Consider the following 15,322-nt stretch of genomic DNA (forward strand, 5'->3'; position numbering starts at 1 on the left):
TTGGCCGCACGTGTTTGTCATTTTTTGCAGACAAAGTTACCAAAACTAAAGAAACGGCAAATCAATAATGGCCATAACGACCACAAAACAAAACTCTAAAGATAGGCATGATATAAGAAGGGGTTTGAAGAGGTAAGGATGGGTAAAAATCAACGTGACGCGCCGTCTGCATTATGAATAAATGTATAACTACAGCAGAGGTCAACTCAATAACTACAAAGAATTTACTCGAAAGACACGAAAATTGTTCTGTAATAAACTGGCTTTTATGATTTTTGATAAGCTTGTATTTAGTTGCTTTAAAGTAGGTTTACTACAAATGTTGAAAATGTTACAGACTACACAAATAAATTTATCTTTATAGGATCAATAAATATATTGTATGGTTTTTAGAAGTTTTACTGCAAAGAATTTTTGAATAATTGAATTCGTTCTGGAATTATCCATTGATTGCCTCAATAAAATCGATTTTTGTACTGTTCAAAATAAAGGCAACCAACAAGTGAAAGCTCTCGATGAATAAGATTGTTATGTCAGATAATAAAAATTAAAAATGTACCATTCTTGTGCCCTCAACTGTATGAATATATTTTTCTTCGCCACGAAAACGTGTTTGGTACCGCAAATTGCTACTTTATATGGTTGGCTAATCTTTCACTGCTGATCACGTGTTTTCGGCGAGACTATACTACATACATAAGTAATGCAGAAGAGTCCTATATAAGATTTCTACATAACCAGCCATTAAATGGGATGGCTTTCTATTTGTCCCTGTAATGGCGATGCAAAGACAACCAAGTCATTTAGATAGTAGATACTACTCTGCACCCAGATTAGATCTAGATAAACAGTATAGTGATAAGGCCACGTAATTGGTGCGCTTGTGTAATCAACATCAAAACTTAACGTTCTGCTTGGACAAATATTGGGGGATCAGGGTACAATCTTTCGACAGGGAAAACAGTCGTATAAAAAAGAAGTGTACTGAGCAAACAGTCAGGAAGATTTTGAGACAAAGGCAAAGCGGGATGTCATAAAGCAAACACGGGCACTGGAAATTATTATTATACTTATGGTAAAACCAGAACAATAGGTGCGATAAGAGGTACGATCTCATGTGGTTCCGAGCGATAAGATAAAAGCGAAAGAGGGGCGCAGAAGAGCGGGGTGGGTTTAAGAAGACGAAAGAAGCTGCTAGAAAAGTGCCGATGACCCAATATCGCAGACTGTATATCCATCTCTCTTTATCTCACTTGCCACACAAAAACAAAGCAAACTGCAATGGCGAGTGGAATTTTCCCTTGTTTACAGCAATTACGCCTTTGTGTGTGTGCCTTTATGCTTGTTGTTGTTTATATGACATAATGAATGCCAAAGATGCAGGATGGAAATTAAGAGGTAGCGTCAGCAGATTTCTGGATAATTCCAAACTTAAGCAAAATGGTGGAAATTGTTTGAATTCGCCAAGTAACTGTGAAAAGTCCCGTTTTCGGCAAGTGCATTAGCGCTCCAATTGGATTGCATAAAGCAAATTGGATAAATGTCAATTCCAATAAGAAGCGAAACAGGTAAACAAAGAATAGAGAAACTCGCACACACACATATAATTGGGGGTTCTCCAATAGGAAGGGGGGTCAAACTGTAAATAGGAGGGCACGCGGCGTTGCCAGATGCGCAAACTTGATGTGTCATTTGCGCCAATTAATAAAATAAACAAGGCCTGCAAGCAATTGGATTATTAAAGCATATAAAGAAAACGTGTGCTGTATTATTATTTATTAGTGTTAACAATCAACAAAAGAATTAAGGCACAGCCAACAGAGTGGCAACGCTGGGGGCGGCCATCTTGAACGGAAAACAAAACAGTAAATAAATAACCAATAAAGTAAAAAATTAAATTTCATAGCTTTCAACTGAAATCAATTATTTACTTTACTTACGAAACGTGCCACCACATATACATGGGCACAATTTCCATTATTTATTTCCGCCGTTCTCTTTTTGTTTTGGCCTCTGTGTGCGTCACAGATGATTTTTACAATAAAAAAAGAAACACATACTGACCCACACAGCTGCACCAGGTATGGTGTGCGTGTGCGCGTACGTGGGGAAATAAACCAACACCGTTACCCGATTTATTAGCAGGTTACACTTAAACTATTGCACTACAAACCATTACAACCAAGCCTACTTGCCACCAATTGGAAAGGGGTCGTGGACTCCCTCGCACTATTTTCATTTCTCTTTTTTTTCATCTTTCTTTGCACTACAAAATCGACTTAGCACTTTTTATCTTCGTGTATGGCGTCCAACATGGATACCATTACTTACAGTTTATTATTCATTTTTGATGGCATTTTCACTTTTAATGGTTGCAACTTAACGCACTGAGAAGAAATCGAATTGAACGAAATTGTGTTTTTTTGGTGAAACTCTTTTTTTTGGGGTGCAAACCTCCCAGCTATAAGATGTGATTGCGTCGAAATTTAGTATAAAACTGTGAAATATACTAGGGTGTCTCTGCTTTTATAGGTTCTGGTGCGACTTTTTTCGGTGGATTCAACGGTGGCACGTTTTGGCCACACTAACTGCAATGGCGCTTTTGAGGGATGGGAGTAATTCGATAAATTTTTGGCCAACAGATTTTTTGGGAACATAAACAAATTTAAACGAACTCCATTCACGTCCCTTTACTTTTAATTTTTGAGCTAACACATCTACATAGTGACCTATTGACTTTGTAAGGAGTGAAGCTCTCTCTCTAAGCCATTATTATAAAGAAAATCGGACTGAAAATTTAAAATAATTTAAGTAATTTAGGATATACCAGTTATAAATTGAATTTAATTTAAAATAACAAGAACGCCCTTTTGACATCCTAGGAAAAACGAAGCAAGGCACAATAGTAAATACATTTATAATGAGTCTTAAAAATCTACCTGTCTAAAAATCCAGTTGGCTGGAGCACCACCTGTCTAGAAATTCAGTTGGCAGCCTGGTTTTTCGATAGCTCGATAATTACGACGGCAAAGGCAGCCACATTGTTGTATGCCCATCTCTAACCACTCTTCTTCTTTCGTGAACTGGGCAACTTGAAAAAACGTGCGTCAGCCTTTCAACCGTGCGAGTCCGTCATCCTTTTTAACTAAAAAACCATGAGCTTTCCCGGAACGTTCGCGTTCGACGAATATGGTAGGCCCTTCATTATCCTGCGCGACCAGGAGCGCCAGAAGCGCATCACAGGAACAGATGCCATAAAGGTAAATGAAACGAGGATTTGCCGATCCTGTTGGTAGATTCCGCATCCTGTAGAAGCTAAAATAGAGGAGAAACACTGGAAAAAGTCGTATTTAGAAGTATTGTTTCTTAAAGGGGGTCCAAAAATGACGGCATCGTCTTCGGAACATTCCAGATGTTCTATGAAGCCGGTTTTTCGAAGGGCTGACAGTTGTTAATCCTAATAAATTTGGCCAATATATCCTTTCTAAAGTGTGAGCAGGGACTTTAAACAATTATTTACACTTTAGTGGCCTCAATAAACATTAAATTTAAGAAAACTAAAATGTCTGGGCTATTTTGAGGTTAAAACGTCGCCCAGATGTTTTTCTTTCATTGCCGGCTGAGTCACGCGCACCATGAAACGTTTGGATATTGATGGAAGCAACTGAAATGCCTCAAAAGACTTTATTTTCTTGATGCAGTTGTAGAACTTATTAGCCTCTGTATGAACCCAACTTTGTCAATCTAAAAACTATTTATTTTATTTATGTTTTTCGAAAAAACAACAACACTATCAATTATAATAATGTTTTTAACTTTGTATTAAAATCAACCAACTAAAACATTGTTGTATATTTATTTATTTTTCTTGAGTACTTTCTTACTAATATTTCCATTTTCCTCCCTGCAGACGCACATTATGGCCGCCCGCCAGATCGCCTCCACCCTGAAGACCTCGCTGGGTCCCAAGGGTCTGGACAAGATCATGGTCAGCCCGGATGGAGACGTGACTGTGACCAACGACGGTGCCACCATCATGAAGCTGATGGAGGTTGAACACGAGATTGCCAAGCTGATGGTTCAGTTGTCGCAGTCGCAGGACGACGAGATCGGCGACGGAACCACCGGCGTTGTGGTCCTGGCCGGTGCTCTGCTGGAGCAGGCCGAGGGACTGATCGACAGGGGCATCCATCCCATTCGTATCGCCGATGGCTTCGAGTTGGCCGCCCAGTGCGCCATCAAGCAGTTGGACTCGATTGCCCAGCCCTTCCCCGTGGACCCGAAGAACAAGGAGCCACTGATTCAGATCGCCATGACCACGCTGGGCAGCAAGATCGTGAACAAGTGCCATCGTCAAATGGCAGAGATGGCTGTGGATGCCGTGCTGAATGTGGCCGACATCGAGAAGAAGGACGTGAACTTCGAGCTCATCAAGATCGAGACTAAGGTCGGCGGTCGCATGGAGGACTCGATGCTGGTTAAGGGCGTCATCGTGGATAAGACCCTGAGCCACTCGCAGATGCCCAAGGAGCTGAGGAACGTCAAGCTGGCTATTCTCACCTGCCCGTTCGAGCCCCCGAAGCCGAAGACCAAGCATAAGCTCGATGTGACCTCCGCGGAGGACTACAGGGCGCTGCGTGAGTACGAGCAGGAGAAGTTCACCCAGATGGTCAAGCAGGTGAAGGACGCCGGTGCCACTTTGGCCATCTGCCAGTGGGGCTTCGACGACGAGGCAAACCATCTGCTGCTGCAGCAGGAGCTTCCGGCCGTGCGCTGGGTGGGCGGTCCGGAGATCGAGCTGATCGCCATCGCCACCGGTGGACGCATCGTGCCTCGCTTCGAAGAGCTCACGCCCGAGAAACTGGGTCTTGCCGGTCTGGTTCGCGAAATGGGTAAGTTTTCATCCAGTAGAGTTATGGCGCATTTTTAATTCAATTCCCTTCCCTTCAGCATTCGGAACATCCAAGGACAAGATGCTGGTCATCGAGGAGTGCAAGAACTCTAAGGCAGTGACTATTTTCCTGCGTGGCGGTAACGCCATGATCATCGCCGAGGCCAAGCGCTCCATTCACGACGCCATCTGCGTGGTGCGTTCGCTGGTGAAGGACTCGCGTATTGTCTACGGCGGCGGTGCGGCCGAGATTAGCTGCTCTTTGGCAGTGGCCAAGGAAGCCGACCAGCTTTCCACTTTAGAGCAGTACGCCTTCCGCGCCTTTTCCGTGGCCCTGGAGAGCATTCCGTTGGCCCTGGCTGAGAACAGCGGCCTGCATCCCATTGAAACCCTGTCGGAGCTGAAGGCCAGACAGGTGGCCGAAAAGAAGCCCAGCCTGGGCGTGGACTGCATGCTGACTGGTGATTCGGACATGAAGAGCCACAACGTGGTGGAGTCGCTGCACTCGAAGAAGCAGCAGATTCTGCTCTCCACGCAGCTCGTCAAGATGATACTCAAGATCGATGACGTGCGCTCCAAGAACGAAGGCGGCATGTAACGACCCACTTGCACACCACATTAGATCAGTTTCAGATTCACATCCCCTCGCTTTGCTATCTCTTCACGAACAACACCCGCGCAACGCCTCATCTCTATGTACATCTGTATTAATTGTTTACTTTATTAATCCACAAGTTCTTTGGAAAAGAAAAAAATTACATTATACAAGGGGTTATCCCTGGTCAAATACACTAAAACCAACCTAAGCCATTGACTAGACTTTCTTGCCATTAATGGTGGCTAGTTGTTTGCGGTTGATCTGGTCAAAGAACAGCAATCCCGCCGATCGCTCCACGCTCTCAGGCGGCACCTGGAACACACTGATGGGAGTGTCGTTGCTGATCACCTGGTTGGGCATCACATAGGACTCCATGTGAAGTTTGTGGTCCGGTGATTCGCCTACGATCACCTTGTAAAAGTGTGTAGGAACAGCAACCGTATTCGCACCGATGACCTCGTACTTCACGTAGGTCTTTCCGTCGTCCTCCTTGTGGGGCAGGTAAAGTGGACCCGTGCAGACGTATACATTGGAGTAGGTCTTGGTCAGTTTGCGCACATGCGACTCCAAGGTGTTCCACGCGTCTCGGTTGAATCCCTGGCCCACCTGTGGCGCCATGTTGGAGAGGTAAAAGGTTTCGTCGCAGTGCTTCTGGTGCAGTCGATGGTTGCCAGCCGCGGCCATGTGCCCACGATCGTAGCCGGATCTCCTGTAGTCCGTGTTCTGGGACCTGAAGAACGGGTGGATGCTCTCGTCCTGTTTAAAATCACATTTAGCTCGATCCACGGCATCGTTTTTGGCCACCGACTCCGCCGTCAGGTGCTCGAACACCCAGTGGGGCACTCGGTTCCTCCGATCGTAGGATAGCACATAGTCCGAGTGGGAGCGCACATGATCCAGTCCCGGGAAGCCGTACTTCATGATCTGACCGATCCGAGAAGGTGTCGCCGCCAGGCTCACATTCGACTCTTGGGCAGGAATTAAACTGGCCGCGGAAACAGTTCCAAAGGTGGGTAATCCCGGCAGGCGGGGAAGGCTATTGGCGAATCCGTCGTTCCGACGTTCCCGCTCCACGTGGGAACCCAGGTAGAAGGCGCCCAAGGCGGTGGCACCCAGGGCTAATACGCTGCCCACTCGTCGCCCACTCATCCTCGCAGTTTTATTTATAAATCTGGCCAAAAAGACCAGATAACAGCCGCTATTGCACAATTCAGGTACTTCGGCGTAGGAAAGGCAGATAGTATCGATACATCGATCATGTAATCCGATAAACGTTATGATAGATGTGCGATATATCGTTATTTTGTCTGATAAATCGGACTAATTTCCCATAACTTTGGCTCTAAAAATTCAAACGTATTCCTCAATGTATTCTGCCCACATAAACGAAAATACGTTACCTTCTCTTTAAAACGCAGCTTAATAATATTCAGAATCAATCCAAAATCCCACGAAGCAAACCTACAGTACCCCAGGGACTTGGAAATCTGAATTAATCCTATAGGTTTTAAATTTTAATATCAGGAACAAATTTTAAAATTGTTTTTTTTTATTAGAAAGAAAAGTGATTTTCGTTTGTTTGTTGAACCTGCGATCGTCAAGACATTTATAAAGTCGGAAGCGCTTTCTTCTACCTGTTGCATACTTTTAAACGAATATAATATACCCTTTTAATCTACGAAAACTCGTTTCGTAAAGACGAAATCATGAAATCTATATAATATGTAATTTGTTAACAATTATATGTGGCTGTGATATCATATCAATCTATCGTATATTAGTCAAGGTCAAGGGGGGTTTACTGCACTTGTCTCCCCCTAATTCGTTTGCTTAGCTTTATTTGCAGCTCAAAGCTTTTAAAACCGAGATCCAATTCCATTTCGTTTCACTTTACCGAGGTTTTATTTGACGAGGTTATCTCTCTAGGCTTGTTTACATTGGAACTGCAGCTGATTAGAGGCGAATCGGATAGAGACATTTTTCCAGTGTTCAGTTGAAAGTGAAAACCATATAGAGAGGATGCTGGATGTGGTGGCCGTACTTCTGATCGCCCTGGCGGTAGTCTTTTGGTTTGTGCGCACGCGATATAGTTACTGGACCCGACGGGGAATCGGAAATGATCCGGCTCGATTCCCCGTGGGCAATATGGACGGGTTCCGGAAAACGAAGCACTTCATCGATATTGTTACCCCGCTGTATGAGAAGTTTAAGAACAATGGATCACCCTTCGCGGGGTTTTTTATGATGCTACGACCCGTGGTTTTAATCACCGATCTTGAGCTGGCCAAGCATATTCTCATACGGGATTTCGCCAACTTTGAGGATCGCGGAATGTATCATAATGAGCGCGATGATCCTCTGACTGGGCATCTTTTCCGCATCGATGGACCCAAGTGGCGACCTTTGCGACAGAAGATGTCCCCCACTTTCAGTTCCGCCAAGATGAAGTACATGTTTCCCACCGTTTGCGCTGTGGGCGTGGAGCTTGGCCAGGTGTGCGGCGAGTTGGCGGATAATGCCATGTGCGGCATCATAGAGATCGGGGATCTGATGGCCCGCTACACTTCCGATGTCATAGGGCGATGTGCCTTTGGCGTGGAATGCAATGGCCTCCGGAATCCCGAGGCCGAGTTCGCCACAATGGGCAGGAGAGCCTTTTCGGAGCGCCGTCATTGCAAGCTTATTGATGGGTTTATCGAGAGTTTCCCCGATTTGGCCCGACTGCTGCGCATGCGCCAGATCCATCAGGACATTACGGATTTCTATGTGGGCATCGTCAGGGAAACTGTGAAGCAGAGGGAGGAGCAGGGCATCGTGAGGAACGACTTTATGAACCTGCTGATCGAAATGAAGCAGAGGGGCGAGCTCACCATCGAGGAAATGGCCGCCCAGGCTTTTATTTTTTTTGTAGCTGGCTTCGACACCTCCGCTTCGACCCTGGGATTTACCCTTTACGAGTTGGCCAAACAGCCGGAATTGCAGGTGAGGCTGCGCAAAGAAATCGATGAGGCCCTAAAATTACATCAGGGGGAATTCACCTATGATTCTATGCAGGAGCTTCGCTACATGGAACTGGTCATTGCAGGTGGGTCTTTTCTATATTCGGCAAAGATATCTAGAGCAAAAAGCAAAGAAACAATTTAAAAAACAAAAGCTTTTTTATCACATTTTTCTCAGATTATATATGGTGTAGTAGTACATTTAGAAAACTTTTGTCTAGTCTACGACTTGATAGTCAACGTGTAGTTTGGTTTAAATAATTTTAAGTGTTTTTCTCATCAGGGAAAAAAATGTTGCTCGCCACAAGTTTTAATGTCAATCTGATTTTTTCCAGAAACTCTTCGAAAATATCCAATACTACCACAGTTAACTCGGATCTCCAGGCATTTATATGCCGCCAAGGGCGACCGTCATTTTTACATTGAGCCCGATCAGATGATACTTATTCCGGTCTATGGTATCCATCATGATCCCGCCCTATATCCAGAGCCCCACAAGTTCATACCGGAGCGGTTTTTGGCCGATCAGCTGGCCCAGCGACCCACCGCCTCTTGGCTGCCCTTCGGCGATGGACCCAGAAACTGCATTGGTATGAGATTTGGCAAAATGCAGACGACCATTGGCCTGGTCAACCTGCTCCGGAACTTTCACTTCAGCGTCTGTCCGCGTACTGACCCGAAAATCGAGTTTGTGAAGTCAAATATTCTACTGTGCCCAGCTAATGGCATTTACCTGAAGGTTCAAAAGCTAAGCCAGCTGGGGAGATAGCGGTTCTAATCTAACTGATTGTATTTTGATCAACATTTTAATTTGATTGTGTATAGTACATATAAAACAACTTTTTTATGAACCTACGTAGTACTGCTTTAAACCTAATCTAGCTTATTGGGGCTTCCAATTTCGATTAAATACTTTTGTCGTCACTTTCATTATCTGGTACAATTATAAGAATTTGGAAAGCATTTCACCAGCACCTTAAATATTAAATAATATGATTTTTCTGATAAAGTATATGCCGGTAATAGTATATGTGTTTGATCAGAGTATAATTTTGTGTATCCAGCAAGCAAATGTGTTCGATTTTAGTGAGGTAAACTATATAAGAGATCTGCGAAAGAGAGTAAGAGAGACCATATAAGCGATATAGCATACCACTGTAAACTCAGTATTGAGCGGAACGTGAACGAGAAATGTCGCTGTTACTGTCGCTGATCGTGGTCATAGTGTCGCTGATTTTGTTTGTGGCCCGTCGACGTCATGGATATTGGAAGCGGAGGGGTATTCCGCACGATGAGCCTCACCCACTTTTCGGAAACATCAAGGACTGGCCCAATAAACGTCACATAGCCAAGATATTTCGGGACTACTACTTCAAGTACAAAGATTCGGGTAACCCATTCGCTGGGTTTTTCTTCTTTTTTACCCGGACGGCTGTGGTCACCGACTTGGAACTGGTCAAGAGAGTGATGATCAAGGACTTTAATCACTTCGAGAATCGGGGAGTTTTCTACAATGAGATCGATGATCCGCTTTCGGCTACTTTGTTCAGCATTGAAGGTCAAAAGTGGCGTCATTTAAGGCATAAGCTTACGCCCACTTTTACGTCCGGCAAAATGAAGAACATGTTCCCGATAGTTGTGAAAGTTGGAGATGAAATGGATAAGATCTTCAGTGATAAAACTGAATTAGGTCAAAGTCCAGTTTTGGAGGTTGTTGATTTGGTGGCACGGTATACAGCTGACGTAATAGGCAACTGCGCGTTCGGTCTCAATTGCAACAGTTTGCACGATCCTAAGGCAGAATTTGTGACAATTGGCAAGCGGGCGATCACCGAACATCGCTATGGAAATATGCTGGATATATTTCTATTCGGATTTCCCAAGTTATCTCGTCGCTTGCGCCTAAAATTGAACATCCAGGAGGCAGAGGACTTTTACACCAGGATCGTAAGGGAAACAATTGACTATCGATTGAAGACCAACGAGAAGCGAAACGACTTTATGGACAGTCTGATAGAGATGTATAAGAATGAGCAGTCGGGCAACTCGGAGGATGGTCTTACCTTTAACGAGCTATTGGCCCAAGCTTTTATTTTTTTTGTGGCTGGCTTCGAGACGAGTTCTACGACCATGGGATTCGCCCTCTACGAACTGGCCCTCAATCAGGATGTTCAGGATAGACTCAGGGAGGAGATTACAAATGTTCTGGGCAAGCACAACAACGAGTTCACCTACGAGGGAATCAAAGAGATGAAGTATCTGGAGCAGGTTGTTATGGGTAAGTTTCTTAAAATTTCTTTATGTTGTAATAATTTAATGTTCGATATCTATACACATATTTTTTTTATCACTCGACTGTTATTATACCCGTTACTCGTAGAGTAAAAGGGTATACTAGATTCGTCGGAAAGTATGTAACAGGCAGAAGGAAGCGTTTCCGACCCCACAAAGTATATATATTCTTGATCAGGATCACTAGCCGAGTCGATCTAGCCATGCCCATCTGTCCGTCTGTCCGTCTGTCTGTCCGTCCGGATGAACGCTGAGATCTCGGAAACTATGGGAGCTAGGCTATTGAGATTTGGCGTGCAGATTCCTGAGCTTCTTACGCAGCGCAAGTTTGTTTCAGCAGAGTGCCACGCCCACTCGAACGTTCACAAACCGCCCAAAACTGTGGCTCCTACAGTTTTGATGCTAGAATATAAATTTTAACTGAAATGTATTGTTCTCATCAATACCTATCGATTGACCCAAAAAAAAGTTTGCCACGCCCACTTTAACGCCCACAAGCCGCGAAAACCTGTGACGCCCACAATTTTCATGCTAGATAAAAAATTTTAACTGAAATGTATTGGTCTCGTCAATACCTATCGATTGATAAAAAAAAAATTACCACGCCCACTCTAACGCCCTTAACGCTTAAATCTGTCTACCGCCGGTAGGTGGCGCACTTTAATCTCGCCTTGCTGCTTGCTTATCTCCATTTCTTTTTGGTCCCTTTAGCTGAGTAACGGGTATTTGATAGTCGAGGTACTTGACGTTAGCGTTCTTTCTTGTTTTTATTTTGTACTTGAATCATTACGTTTGCTTCCAGAAACCCTCCGCAAGTATCCAGTTTTGGCTCATCTTACGAGAATGACCGAGACAGATTTTTCACCTGAAGATCCAAAGTACTTTATTGCCAAGGGCACTATAGTTGTGATTCCAGCTCTTGGCATCCATTATGATCCAGAAATATATCCCGATCCCGAGAAATTTGAGCCAGAACGCTTCACTGACGAGGAAATCGCTGCGAGATCATCGTGCACTTGGCTTCCATTTGGCGAAGGTCCCCGAAACTGCATTGGTCTTCGATTCGGTTTGATGCAAACCTGTGTGGGATTGGCCTACCTGATTAGAGGCTATAAGTTTAGTGTCGCTCCGGAGACGCAAATACCTATGAAGATTGTCGAGAGAAACATTCTTATATCCGCCGAAAATGGGATCCATCTGAAAGTGGAGAAGCTTCAACATTAAGTTTAAAAGACTCAGTTGTAGATATTTAGTTTAAGAATAATATAATATATAATAATATAATAATAATATTTGAATACAATAACAAGCCTTCAAGATGGATTGAATAGCATAATTTCAGTTAAATGATTGTGTAAAGCGATGAAGTGGTGTACATATTTTTAAGTCCGTTAATCCATTTAAGAATATATATACATGATCAACATGACTTCCATTTTTCTCTGTCCGTATGAACGGCGAGATCTAAGATAGTTATGATAAAATTGATTATATATGTTAACACATATTTACAAGCCAAAAGCAGTACCACTCAAACTGTTTTTTTTAAGTTAATAAACTTAAAAAGTCCGTTTTCCTTTTGTGCCCACAAGATATGTTTGCAATGAACACTGAGTATCGACTTTCTCTAAAAACAATAAGAAAAAGATTTGTTCCCGAGATTTTATATACACCATCTTTTGATGAGGATAATTGCTTGTTCATATAACCATTTTAATCAATTTACTTGACAATTAAATTCTGGAATCTTATTTGCGAGTAAACCTTTTCCGAGAGTCCTCTTTGGAGATCTTATCCCCAACGGTTTCGCCTCCTTTCAGAACGCCTCTCATGGCGCCTGTATTGGACCCTATCTTGGCGCCTATACTGTCGCCTATTCTCACGCCTATCCTCGCGCTCATAACGCCTCTCTCGTCGTAGCTCACGGCGCCTCAACCTGCGAAGCCTGCGAAGCTTTTCCTTGAGGTCGTCAACCTCGGTGGAGGTCGAAGAAGACGTGTCGCTGTCTTTAGAGGTGGAGGAGGTACTGGTTGTGCTGGACGAAGTGGGTGTGCTTGATGCAGTTGGAGTTGTCGTCGAAGTCGTTGGTGAAGTCGAAGCAGTGCTAGGACTCGTCGAAGTGGTCGGGGACGTGGAGGAAGTCGAAGGTGTTGAAGAAGTGCTTGGAGACTTCGAAGAAGGTGACGTTGAGGAAGGTGACGTCGAGGAAGGAGACGTCGAGGAAGGAGACGTCGAGGAAGGAGACGTCGAGGAAGGAGACGTCGAGGAAGGGGAAGATGAGGTTGGATCTGATGCAGTGGTTGCGCCGTAAGAAACCGCCACGAGAACCACAAGGCCGAGGGCTAGGACTAGTTGGGATAGCATCTTTAGTTCTGTGTATCTCTCACTGCACTGAAGATCTGTACAGACTCCGGCTTAAGCTCGAGTATTTATAGGAAATCTTTCAAATGTTGTGGTTCAATAGCAAAGTTCTGCGTCTTTTCTTAATCACAATACATGGCACGTGGTCCAGTTGGGCATTTGTTTGAGAAGTCTGGAAGTGGCTGAGGAAAATAGCGTTCCACAAATATTTGTGGCAATAAGCTATGGAGTATTTTGGGATTTGTTTGCGCTGGTCTATTGCTACCAAGTGTGCAAACATTAAACAGAAGACTTGTACTGAGATAGAAATGGATGGAAAGTTTAAGCGGATTTGTTAGTTTTTAATTTTTTTTTTAAGGATTCCTAAAGTTGCCTGAGGTAAGATAAAAAGGACCAACATTTAGAAAATAATTCTAAACACCTTAGGATGCCAAAACTCATTGATCTTCAATTCGTGTTGATGCAAACCTGCGTGGAATTGGCCTATCTGATTATAGGGTATAAGTTTAATGTCACCCCGGAGATGAAAATACCTATGAAGGTTGTCGAGTAACATATTCTTATACTCGCCGAAAATGGGATCCACCTAGGAGTGGAGAAACTTCATTAGACCAATTTACATATTTAGTTTAAGGTGATCCTATCCACAGCTGTTTATAACATTTGAATACAATGACAAGCTTATAAGATAGATTGTTTAGTATAATTTCAATTGATTGAAAACTCGGGATTCTTTGTGGGTGTACATATTTTTATACACGTAACGCGTGGTATCCTATATTAGTTTCGAAGTAAGTAACAGGTAGTAGGAAGCGTTTCCAACCATAAAAACTTTATTGTTTGTGTCTAACTCAAGTAGACAATTCTGGGTCATACCGCTGGACAAGTGGGTAATGAGCATCAAGACGATGACCGCGTCGCGAAAACGTTACAAGAGTTACTGTGATACCAGACTACGGGCGTTATGAGAACTGCTCTCAGGAGGAGCTAGCGAGGGTTGTTAGCTGTAAGTTGAGATAGTTTAATAGTACGAGTTGTAAGTTGCATTTATAGCTGATTTTAATTTAAATAGATACATGCGTATTTTCTACTTGAATATCACGGAAGTTTTGTGATAAATAGTGAAATGAGTGGTATTCTTAGAGTAAGTCAGTGAATTTGGCTCGGCTCAGTGTCATATATTTTTGCTCAAGATCACTATACGATTTGATCTACCCATTTCCCCTTATCGATATATACGTCGAGATCTAGGATGACTTTAAAAAAACTATTGCTTGTTCCATGAACAATTTTATTTTATTTTCTGGACAATTTAATTTTGGATTTTTACTTTAGAGTAAACCTTTTCCGGGATCTTTTTTTGGATCGCTTATCCCCGACGGTTGCGCCTCCTTTCAGCACGCCTCTCCTGGCGCCTTTCTTGCTGGCTCTCCTGGCGCCTCTCTTGCTGCCTCTCTTGGCGAAGCTCCTGCTCCCGCTCCTGCCGCCTCTCCCGACGAAGCTCACGGCGCCTCAACCTGCGAAGCCTGCGAATCTTTTCCTTGAGGGTGTCCACCTCTTCGCTGGAGGTCGAGGAAGACGTGTCACTGTCTGTACTGGTCGTACTGGAAGAAGTGGGTGTGGATGATGTAGTTGGAGTGGTGGGCGAAGTAGAGGAACTGGAAGGAGTTGAAGTCGAAGAAGTGCTGGAGGGACTTGTAGAATTCGAGGTCGAAGGTGTTGAAGAAGTCGAGGAAGTCGAACTCGATGGGGTTGAAGAAGTCGAGGAAGTCGAACTCGCAGGAGTTGAAGACGTCGAGGAAGTCGAACTCGAAGGAGTTGAAGAACTCGATGCAGTGCTTGGATCGGACGTGGAAGAAGATGATGTCGACGAAGGATCAGATGACGGTGAGGTGGAAGACGTCGACGAGGATGGATCTGATGTAGTGGTTGCACCGTAGGCAGCCGCCACCAGAACCACAAGGCCGAGGGCTAGGACTATTTGGGATCGCATCTTTAGCTGTGTGTATCTCTCAGAGTACTGAAGATCTGTGCAGACTCCGGCTTGAACTCGGCTATTTATAGGAAATCTTTCAAATGTTGTGGTCCAATAGCACATAAATATGCCTGTTTTTAATTAGATTAAGTGGCACGAGGCTTAGTGGGACATTTGTTTAAGAAGTCTGGAAAAGGCTGAGGAAA

The 15,322-nt window shown here is 43.9% G+C and overlaps 4 protein-coding genes across 4 annotated transcripts; 3 read left to right on the forward strand and 1 right to left on the reverse strand.

Moving 5' to 3' along the window:
• The first annotated feature begins 3,086 nt into the window (after nucleotides 1-3,086).
• CCT5 (chaperonin containing TCP1 subunit 5) lies at nucleotides 3,087-5,697 on the forward strand. The gene is made up of 3 exons (XM_017074882.4): nucleotides 3,087-3,260; nucleotides 3,911-4,892; nucleotides 4,951-5,697. Exons 1-3 carry the CDS (start codon nucleotides 3,156-3,158, stop codon nucleotides 5,487-5,489), a joined length of 1,626 nt encoding a protein of 541 aa, XP_016930371.2. The 5' UTR covers nucleotides 3,087-3,155; the 3' UTR covers nucleotides 5,490-5,697.
• EndoG (Endonuclease G) lies at nucleotides 5,589-6,730 on the reverse strand. Its single transcript, XM_017074883.4, has one exon. The coding sequence runs from the start codon at nucleotides 6,636-6,638 to the stop codon at nucleotides 5,706-5,708; it is 933 nt and encodes a 310-aa protein (XP_016930372.1). The 5' UTR covers nucleotides 6,639-6,730; the 3' UTR covers nucleotides 5,589-5,705.
• Nucleotides 6,731-7,379: 649 nt separating this feature from the next.
• On the forward strand, nucleotides 7,380-12,055 carry LOC108008948 (Cytochrome P450 6a17). Its single transcript, XM_070994676.1, has 4 exons — nucleotides 7,380-8,574; nucleotides 8,824-9,254; nucleotides 9,662-10,766; nucleotides 11,583-12,055. Exons 1-4 carry the CDS (start codon nucleotides 7,509-7,511, stop codon nucleotides 12,002-12,004), a joined length of 3,024 nt encoding a protein of 1,007 aa, XP_070850777.1. The 5' UTR covers nucleotides 7,380-7,508; the 3' UTR covers nucleotides 12,005-12,055.
• Nucleotides 12,056-12,205: 150 nt separating this feature from the next.
• Nucleotides 12,206-15,081, forward strand: LOC139352479 (uncharacterized). Its single transcript, XM_070994677.1, has 3 exons — nucleotides 12,206-12,228; nucleotides 12,701-13,087; nucleotides 14,643-15,081. Exons 1-3 carry the CDS (start codon nucleotides 12,206-12,208, stop codon nucleotides 15,079-15,081), a joined length of 849 nt encoding a protein of 282 aa, XP_070850778.1.
• Nucleotides 15,082-15,322: the final 241 nt, after the last annotated feature.

This window comes from Drosophila suzukii, chromosome 2R, assembly GCF_043229965.1.
Source record: "Drosophila suzukii chromosome 2R, CBGP_Dsuzu_IsoJpt1.0, whole genome shotgun sequence".
In the NCBI taxonomy this organism is placed as follows: domain Eukaryota; kingdom Metazoa; phylum Arthropoda; class Insecta; order Diptera; family Drosophilidae; genus Drosophila; species Drosophila suzukii.

What these genes read in the sequence shown, in the direction of transcription:
- CCT5 (XM_017074882.4), top strand. Translation starts at nt 3,156, where the DNA reads ATGAGCTTTCCCGGAACGTTCGCGTTCGACGAATATGGTAGGCCCTTC. An exon ending in CAGGAACAGATGCCATAAAG is followed by an intron (nt 3,261 to 3,910) that starts GTAAATGAAACG and finishes TCCTCCCTGCAG; the next exon opens with ACGCACATTATGGCCGCCCG. An exon ending in CGGTCTGGTTCGCGAAATGG is followed by an intron (nt 4,893 to 4,950) that starts GTAAGTTTTCAT and finishes CCTTCCCTTCAG; the next exon opens with CATTCGGAACATCCAAGGAC.
- EndoG (XM_017074883.4), bottom strand. Translation starts at nt 6,638, where the DNA reads ATGAGTGGGCGACGAGTGGGCAGCGTATTAGCCCTGGGTGCCACCGCC.
- LOC108008948 (XM_070994676.1), top strand. Translation starts at nt 7,509, where the DNA reads ATGCTGGATGTGGTGGCCGTACTTCTGATCGCCCTGGCGGTAGTCTTT. An exon ending in AGCTAAGCCAGCTGGGGAGA is followed by an intron (nt 9,255 to 9,661) that starts TAGCGGTTCTAA and finishes ACTCAGTATTGA; the next exon opens with GCGGAACGTGAACGAGAAAT. An exon ending in TCTGGAGCAGGTTGTTATGG is followed by an intron (nt 10,767 to 11,582) that starts GTAAGTTTCTTA and finishes GTTTGCTTCCAG; the next exon opens with AAACCCTCCGCAAGTATCCA.
- LOC139352479 (XM_070994677.1), top strand. Translation starts at nt 12,206, where the DNA reads ATGACTTCCATTTTTCTCTGTCC. An exon ending in ACTTCCATTTTTCTCTGTCC is followed by an intron (nt 12,229 to 12,700) that starts GTATGAACGGCG and finishes CTCTCGTCGTAG; the next exon opens with CTCACGGCGCCTCAACCTGC. An exon ending in TCTGATGCAGTGGTTGCGCC is followed by an intron (nt 13,088 to 14,642) that starts GTAAGAAACCGC and finishes CTCCCGACGAAG; the next exon opens with CTCACGGCGCCTCAACCTGC.